This window comes from Cydia splendana, chromosome 22, assembly GCF_910591565.1.
Source record: "Cydia splendana chromosome 22, ilCydSple1.2, whole genome shotgun sequence".
NCBI lineage: Eukaryota > Metazoa > Arthropoda > Insecta > Lepidoptera > Tortricidae > Cydia > Cydia splendana.
In genome coordinates this window covers 2,749,758-2,759,426 of record NC_085981.1, presented here as the reverse complement: position 1 = coordinate 2,759,426, position 9,669 = coordinate 2,749,758, and the positions used below count along the sequence as shown (strand labels likewise).

Here is a 9,669-nt window from a genome sequence, read left to right as displayed (position 1 = left end):
GAGTTAAACACTCTACTCTTCATTTCGAATACGAGGAAAGTAAAATGAATGTGTTTTTTTTTAAAACATGACTAAGTATACATTTTTATTGTATTTTTTGAGGGAAATTGTATAACAAATCTATTTATACCCAAATTTCAATTGGCTATCGTAAAAAAATTAATATAATCTACTTGAAAGTACTTGGAACCTAAAATGCTCTAGTGCAGAAACGTATCATTTTCTGCACACCTTTTAATAGAACAACAATGACCCTCTTTCAGAGCAAGAGAAATGAAAAATACAGTACGTAGCGGCCCCCTTTTTTAAATAATAATAATAATAATAAAGCCTCTTTATTTCCATAATGAAGTACTTAATTAACATGCATAACATAATTATTAAATTTATACATTGATTATTAAATTGTCGTCCAACCATGATTAATTAACTTAATACAAATTGTAGTTCCATGCAGAAATCAAGTTTCATTCTCTATATATCAATTACATTATTCTATCACTAATTATGTTAAAGCTGTTATTAAAAATCTAAATTTATAAATATATTAACACATTAAATTATTAAAATTATTAATTGCAAGTTTTTCAATATGGACCCCTCAACGGGTAAAGGCCTCCTCCATTTTGCTCCACGCCTGTCTATCCTGTGCTTTTGTGATCCAGTCTTTGCCGGCTTTTCTTATAATTTCGTCAATCCATTTTTCTCTCGGTTTACCTCTTTTTCTTTTGTTTCCTTTTTTAAATACCTGTCGTTAAATTTAACTATCACGATTATTTAGCAGTGGCGCTAGTGTGCACGTTGATGGGCTCTTAAAAAAAAAGTTCTAATATACGAAATAAAATTCGTTTATACAGGACAGCCCGTGGTTCTGCTCAAAATGCTCCATAAAAAAATTATAATACTTACATTACTTACGTACCTACCTATTTGTTTCTTGAACAGCGGTGCAGTTCGCGGGAATCCAGTGCCAGGTGCAATATGGGGACTTCCAAGAAGATAAACACAAGGCCGGCTTTATTGAGAAGTAAGTATATATGGGGCATTATCTATGAAAAGGGACCTTATTGTCGATGGCGCTTACGCCACACAGTGTCGCGCGGAATTGTATTTATATCGGAGCATCGTTAATAATGGCGTAAGCGCCATCGACAATAAGGTCCCTTTTCATAGATAACGTCACATATAGGCTTTAGGTTTTTAAATTGAGCTCGTCCCGAGATCTATTCACTGTTTGTGGCTTTCCACTATAGAAGAGTCCTTATGCTTCAAGTGCAACAAGGACCTTTTTAAACTGAAATAAATGTCATATACTAAGAAAAAGTTACCAAGACCTCCAGCCAAAGATATGTTTACGCATTTGCACCTCACTCCTTTGTATTAAGGCGAAAAATGTAAACATATCTTTGACGTCGACTGTGCAAACCAAACAAATTAAATAAGTATTTTCAGAAAATAATTTCATTTCTTCTAACATCTAATAGTAGGTACCTTTTTGTATCTGAAATTCCAACAGAAATTCTTGTAATAGTACCTTACCTTACCTTACCTTACCTTACCTTACCTTACCTCACCTCACCTCACCTCACCTCACCTCACCTCACCTCACCTCACCTCACCTCACCTCACCTCACCTCACCTCACCTCACCTCACCTCACCTCACCTCACCTCACCTCACCTCACCTCACCTCACCTCACCTCACCTCACCTCACCTCACCTCACCTCACCTCACCTCACCTCACCTCACCTCACCTCACCTCACCTCACCTCACCTCACCTCACCTCACCTCACCTCACCTCACCTCACCTCACCTCACCTCACCTCACCTCACCTCACCTCACCTCACCTCACCTCACCTCACCTCACCTCACCTCACCTCACCTCACCTCACCTCACCTCACCTCACCTCACCTCACCTCACCTCACCTCACCTCACCTCACCTCACCTCACCTCACCTCACCTCACCTCACCTCACCTCACCTCACCTCACCTCACCTCACCTCACCTCACCTCACCTCACCTCACCTCACCTCACCTCACCTCACCTCACCTCACCTCACCTTACCTTACCTTACCTTACCTTACCTTAAATGTGGAAAACCACATTTTATTTCAAAAACGCAAACGGGATGCGCCATAAATAAAGGATCATAACGATAATCAATGTTTATCAATTACTTTTTGAATTTTATAATGATAAAGCCTGATGGTAAGCAATCACCGTAGCCCATGGACACATGCAACACCAGAGAGGTTGCACGTGCGTTGCCGGCATTTTTAGATGGGTGTACCCTCTTTTCTTGAAGGTTTGAAAGCCGTATCGGCCCGGAAATACCGCGGGCGATTGTCCGTTCCACAGATTAGCCACAGATAGATATAATAGTGGTTTAGCTGTACAAAACTCGCTATTATACCAATGAGGAGTTTTGGCCGAAGGGTGCCAAGTTCCGGCGGTTCCGCGGCCGGCTCCCTGACACTGCGGGGTTGCGAACTGCATCGCAGCCATAATTGTGTGTTTTTAGTTTTAAGATAATATATTTTGTAAAAATATGTATGCTAGTTTTAGGGATTTTTTTTTACCGCCAAATTGGCCCGGCCAAATCGGCCAATACGAGTAGTTGCCTGAAAATAAATGTTTTTATTATTATTCCTAAGGTTTGCATTATTTTAATTCCTAAGGCGATCTTACTATTGTTTTACTATTTATAAAATATTCATCCCCACAGTCTCAGCGAGTTCCTGCCCCAGTTCTACGCCAACTCCTGGGGCATGGAGAAGAAGGTTCTCAAAGAACACAAAAAGCATTCCGGCCTCACGCAGTTGGAGGCCAAACATCTCTATACCAAGACTGCAAGAGATCTGCCGACATATGGAGTCACATTCTTCCTGGTTAAGGTTTGTTTTAGTATTATTAATTCCAATCACAGCATTTTAAAAGCATAAAAGCACTCCGGCCTCACGCAGTTGGAGGCCAAACATCTGTATTACAAGACTCGAAAGACCTACCCAAGTACCCACATAAAGTCACTTTCTTTCTTGTTTAGGTAAAGGTGTCTTGTTATTATTTTTGTCATAGGAAATTTACTGAGTAAAAATTCACTACTAAATTTATCAACTAGAGTGCCGAACTTTTCATTGTTTTGCTTTTACGAGACGCCCTAATATGATCTCTAAAGTATGAATACTCGCCTACGTTAACGAAACTAACGTCTCGTATTGGGAATTAAATTTAAATCAGCATGCTACCCCACACTAAATTCATTTTTGTACTCCGCAGAATAATTTTCTAACTGTTTTCTTGTGCGAGATAGAGAAACAGAGAGTTTCCCTTTTTAGGGTTCCGTACCTCAAAACGAAAAAAATGAACCCTTTTATAGGATCACTCGTGAGTTGTCTGTCTGTCTGTCCGACCATCCCCCCCCCCCCCCAACTTTTTTCTCCAAAACGACTGGGTCTAAAATTTTTACAAAAATACACAAAATATTTCTTAACCTATAGATGACAGGAAAACCTATTAGAAATGTGCCGTCGAGCGTGATTCGGACTTAATTACTTAGTTTTTGATCCGACCCCTACGTATTTTTAAAGAGATTTCTTTCACGTTCCACATAAAAAATACATTGTTAAAAATTGGGTAATGTACGCCCTTGGAACGCGAGTCCGAATCGCACTTGGTTTTTTTAGACTTTCCATGTCACACAATTCCCATGCTTTCCTTATTATACAGGAGATGCAAAAAGGCAAGAAGAAGCTGGTGCCCCGTCTGCTCGGCATCAACGCCTCCTCGATCCTGAGGCTGGATGAGACCACCAAGGAAGTACTCCAAGTCTGGCCTCTCACACAGGTCAAGACCTACAAGGCCGGGAAAGGGGAGATGTTCACACTGAACTTTGGAGATTACAGGTAAAAGCACAGGGGTTACTAGATAACGATAGAAGACGGTTATAATATGATTCATTTGGCTAAATGGAGCCGTGTGGCAACCACGAGCATCGAAATACCAAAATCGTCTATGTTAAGGGGCCCACTGATTAACAGTCCGCCGGACGGTATCGGCCTGTCAGTTAGAACAAAATTTTGACAGTTCCGAACAACTGACAGGCCGATCCGATACCGTCCGGCGGACTCTTAATCAGTGGGCCCCTTTAGTCTCTTTCTTGATTCCATATGATTCATAATATTGTCTTGTTACCGCGATAGTTGCTCATGAAATAAAACTATTGAAACGGATTATATCGCGTATATATATTGAATTCATACTACATCCCGACGTTTCGAACCCTTTACAGCGTTCGTGGTCAACGGGTGACACGGGATGTAGTATGAATTCAATATACGCGATATAATCCGTTTCAATAGTTTTATTCCATATGATTCAATGGTCTAAATGCTTCTGGGAGGCTAGTGTTTCTTAGTCTGTCTGTTAGTCTTTATTAGATGGTAGTCCTTTTTTAGGTTTTCGGGGGTGCGAATCGATCTATGCAAGCATCTCACCTCGACTGATGTATGACACTCATCAATTTTGAAATATGAGTTACTCATACAAACAAATCTTAAATGGAGGACATTGTAATATTTTATTTAAAATTTAACACTACAATTAAATATACCTAATATTTTTCTTTCAGTGAAAAGGAATACTGCGTAAAGACAAACGACGCGTACCGCATCAGAGACATTCTTCAGGGCTACATCGATCTGATCCGCAAGAGAATGGAGGGTGCCTTCAACAACTCCGGGACTGAAGGAGGCATCATATACCAGGCCACTGTGGAGAGCGGGAAGTAAGTAATTTATTCATCTCTCACCTTTGTCATTGATCGTTAGATTAGTAGGCAACTTATAGGTACCTACCTACAGTCATGAAAACTATTCACTTTAGCACACCTGCATATAAAAATGTATGCAGGGGTGCTAAGCTAATATACACAGTATTGCTGACTGTACATCTGGTCACTCAATACATGGCCGCACTCTGTCAGGAAAGAACTGAACGCCATTTAGATAAAGATAAGATAAAAGATACATGTAAAATATTTTTTATTCATGACAATTTTCTTGATGATTTTTATGATGAGATAATGTGACGCTAAGCAGCGTTGGGGATAGAGACGTGTTCTGAGTAGAGATGCACCGGATATCCGGTTACTATCCGGTATCCGGCCTATCCGGCCCTCTTTTTACTATCCGGCCGGATACCGGATAGTGACCTACTATCCGGCCGGATACCGGATAGTAATTTTGCTTGATTTTGGAGCCAACAAATTGGATTTAAGAACAGTGACGGTCATAATCGTACTCGTTTATTATTTTAAAACATTTTAAACATTCCGCACTCATTTTCGAACCTAGAAATGAGTCCACGCGAACTTTCACTACGAAACAGATCAAAGTCTGCACAATGCGCACCTGAGAAACCGAAATGTAGGTATAATTTCGCCGGCCGAATATTCGGCGGCCGGATACCGGATATCCGGCCGATGATCAGGCCGAATATCCGGTATCCGGTATCCGGCCAAACAACTATCCGTTGCATCTCTAGTTCTGAGCTCATGACCCATAGGAAGACAACGAAAATAACTATTAGACGGCTTTTATAGAACAACAGTAAAAATTGGGCTTGGAATGGATAGCAGACTATAAAAAGTTTCCCCAGAATCATGTAGAGATTGTAGAGTTTCTAGGAGACTAAAGAAGCAATGCTTTAATTATACTACATTACAAGATTTCACTCTGATATCTTTTTACAGAGGCTCCACGATGGAGGTGGTTTCACACTCAGCACAAAAGACCGTGGAGACTTCATTTGTTGGACCCAGTAAAATTATTACGGCAGAACCAGGTAATATTCTTATAACTGAATTCATCGATTAATTTTTAGCAAAGGTTTATTGATTGTACAGTCTAGAACAAATTCTTGCTTCTAATTTGGCAGCTAATGATGGCTTTATTCTGGTTGTCAAAAGGTGACGTTTGAGAATTCAGTTACCACAAAGTGTATGGCCAGCGTCTTCTTCTTTAGCTATGAAATTAGGGAGAATGATTTTTCATTTACGATTCATTGGTTCATCATCATTTTAGCCTTCAGTCGCCCACTGCTGAGCATAGGCCTCTCTTCGTGTACGCAACTTACGAGTATCCCGGTCTTGGTTTAGTCTCATCCAGAAGTCACTTATTGTCAGTTATTGTTAGTCCTTAGTTATTATTATTATAACCGAATACGTTTTTTTCTTTGTTTTCAGGTTCAAAAGCACAAGCTATCGGGGCGCAGATCCTTACCGCGCATTCACTAATCGTAAAAAATAAACAAACAAACGAACAGACTGCAAAGGTGGGTTTACTTTTTTTCTCTGTTCATGAGAAGTCCAGCACAAGTGAAACAGATTTACTGGAGAAATTAGTAACATAATAATATACTGTACAGGTAGACTTACAAATATTAAAAGGTTCTAGCAGTGACGTCTAGTCAAATCTGGAAGCGTCTCTAAACAACTTTTTTATAGACGCTAGTGTGGAGTGGCCTTAGAAAGACTCCACACTAGCGTCTTTTGAGCGTCGCGTCTAGTCAGCGCTATGGAAAATGGTGTCGTTGCGCAGTTACGCCAACGGTGCGTCGAGCAGCACTCGTAATAGAGTTGACTAGATGCCGACGCTCGGAGACGCTAGTGTGGAGTGGCTCTAAAAAGTTAACTCGACGTTACCCTCCAGTAAGCGGCCAGGCCCCTGTTTCACCAACGTGACAGGTGCGACGAATTGTAAAATCACTGTTGCTGACGTCACAGGCATCCATGGGCTACGGTTACCGCTTACCATCGGGCGGGCCGTATTCCTGTTTGCCACCATCATTGTATTATTAAAAAAAACTTTATTATATCGGATAAAAACAGATATTTCTCCTGCGAGGTTTCTGACAATTGTCACAAGAAACACTACAATTGTCACGAAATTCCGACATATAACTCATTACCTGTCAAGAATTACCTACAATTCTTCTAAATCTTTGACAATTGTCAGAAACCTCGCAAGAGAAATATCTGTTTTTATCCGATATAATAAAGTTTTTTTAAATAATACAATGATGGTGGCAAACAGGAGTACAGCCCGCCCGATGGTAAGTGGTAATCGTAGCCCATGGATGCCTGTGACGTCAGCAACAGTGATTTTACAATTCGTCGCACCTGTCACCGATGTGAAATTGGGGCCAGATAGTGGTCGATTTTATTATTATTTTTTTTTATTTTTTTTTAATCTTTATTTAATAAAAGGGTTTTATCATATTTGATGATGTCACTCCCATTGTTACAAATCAAAATTACAAATTTACCGTCGCTTAATTCCAAAATTAACTAATTTATATAAATCTTTAGCTGCTTTTGACAAAGGGTGTGCTAAAATATCGTTACGTGTACCCACATTCAATAGGTTAACTTTATGTTTAATTACAAAGGCTTGCCTTTCTGCTTCGTTTCGGATACATTCCATCATAATGTGAGTAGCATCTTCTCTTGTCCCAGATTTTATTATTTGAGAATAATTTAGTCAGGTCTCATACCTTGGGCAAAATTAAGTATGTTCCTCATCCTTCTTCTTTCTGGTTCCCTTAATGCTGTGGATAGCGACCACATGTAATTTGTCTTCATATTGTGCCGTCACACGTCAAACTAAAAATAAATCTCGTGCAGTTTGGAAAATAGTTAATGAAAGCACGGGTAGGAACGTCAAATGTAGAAAAAACAATAAGTTAAAATTAAAAATAAATGGCACTCTTACCGAAGATCAAAATATCATAGCCAACACTTTTAATGACTTTTTTGTCGAAGTAGGAAGAAGCTGTATTGATAATAGCACCACAACTTTTCAGAGTTTCTTAAAAAAAATGTTCGGGAAGAAAAATATCAATACAATATTCCTCGATCCTATAATTGAACCTGAGATTATACGTGTAGTAATGGGTCTTAAAAACAGTCATTCTCGTGGGCATGACGAATTATCTACAGAAATGATAAAAAAATATATTAATATACTTTGTGGTATACCACTTTGTATTATTTTTAATGACTGTATACTGGAAGGTACCTTTCCGCTTCTCCTCAAGCGTGCAAAAGTTATTGCTGTACATAAAAAAGGATGCACGTTAGACATAAATAACTATCGTCCCATATCAATACTGTCAATTCTATCAAAAATCTTTGAAAAGTGTTTGTACACCAGGTTGGAAAAGCACTTTATTAAAAATGACCTTTTTTCTCGACATCAGTACGGATTCAGAAGTAACCAGAATACCTCTACTGCTGTAATTGACTTAGTGACTGAAGTTATGTTATGTCTCAATGACGGGCTCTTTTGTGGGGGAGTGTTTTGTGATCTAACCAAGGCTTTCGATTGCGTTGATCATGGAATACTCCTCAGCAAATTGGAGTACTATGGCGTACGTGGAACTGCCTGGAATCTGCTAAAGTCATATCTGAGCGAGAGATCTCAATATGTTGAGATTGGAGGAACTGAAGATGCAATTCATTCGAGAGAAAGGGTCATAAGATACGGCGTTCCACAAGGTTCTGTGCTGGGCCCACTGCTTTTCATTATATTTATCAATGATTTACCACAATATCTAACTGGTGGAACGCCGTATCTCTATGCCGATGATACCAGTATTGTCATAAAAGCTAATACAGAAATGGATTTCAATTCAAAAATGCAAGACTGTTGGTCTAAATTATGTACCTGGTTTTTATCAAATGGCTTAAGAATTAATTCTACCAAGAGTTTTTATATGACCTTTCGCCGTGGTTTCAATAGCCCTGACCCTGTCTGCAATATACCTATCGTCAAATCCGATTGTATAAAATTCTTAGGCGTAGAGCTGGATTCATTTTTAAGATGGCACAAGCAAGTAGAACAAGTCACAAACAAGCTTAGTAGTGCCTGCTATGCGTTAAAAACCCTTTCTAGTACAGCAGACAGGGAGACACTAAGAACAGTATACTTTGCTTATTTTGAGAGTGTGATGAAGTATTGTATTGAAGTCTGGGGAAATAGTGTAAATATAAATGCAGTGCTCCTTAAACAGAAAAAAGCTCTGCGATATCTTGCAGGGTGTAAACGTGTGCCTGCTACTCATAGAGATTTGTTTATAGAGCACAAAATATTAACTGTGATATCTCTTTATCTTTACTGTATTTGTATATACGTTTTCAAAAACAAAGACCGATTCCAACTAAGTAGACAAAATACCTCCAGAAACTTGAGAACTAAGAATGAATTTTTGACCACTAAAAGTAATTTTCAACATTTTGATAAAAGTTTACACAACACCGCAATTAAAGTATTCAATAAATTGGACATTAATATAAAGTCATGTAAGGATCAAAGGACATTTGAAATTAAATTAAAAGACTACTTTATAAATAAACCTTATTATTCTATTAAAGAATATTTTGCAAATGCTTTAGATTAAAATGTATGATCTGTAATAAGAATACTTAGTTGACATCGATACTGTACTTACGTGTAATTTTGACTCTGACATATTACTGTACTCTTTGACATTCTCTTCTGACATTCTATTAATCTGTAATCTGTAATTACTGTAGATGAAGTGTTCGATATTGTTTAGTCTCAAGTGTTGATTTACTTGTTTTTGTTTAGTTTTAAGTGTATGTGTA

General features: G+C 38.7%; 1 protein-coding gene across 3 annotated transcripts in view; it reads left to right on the top strand.

Annotated features, from left to right (window-relative positions):
- The window catches only part of LOC134801441 (talin-1-like), an 86,255-nt gene that overhangs the window by 11,939 nt on the left and 64,647 nt on the right, over positions 1–9,669 (top strand). For all 3 annotated transcript variants that reach the window (XM_063774003.1, XM_063774001.1, XM_063774002.1), the window contains 6 exons: positions 946–1,027; positions 2,731–2,899; positions 3,732–3,907; positions 4,633–4,788; positions 5,755–5,846; positions 6,247–6,335. In XM_063774003.1, coding sequence (XP_063630073.1) covers positions 946–1,027; positions 2,731–2,899; positions 3,732–3,907; positions 4,633–4,788; positions 5,755–5,846; positions 6,247–6,335 — 764 coding nt within the window. The remainder of the gene's footprint in view (positions 1–945; positions 1,028–2,730; positions 2,900–3,731; positions 3,908–4,632; positions 4,789–5,754; positions 5,847–6,246; positions 6,336–9,669) is intronic.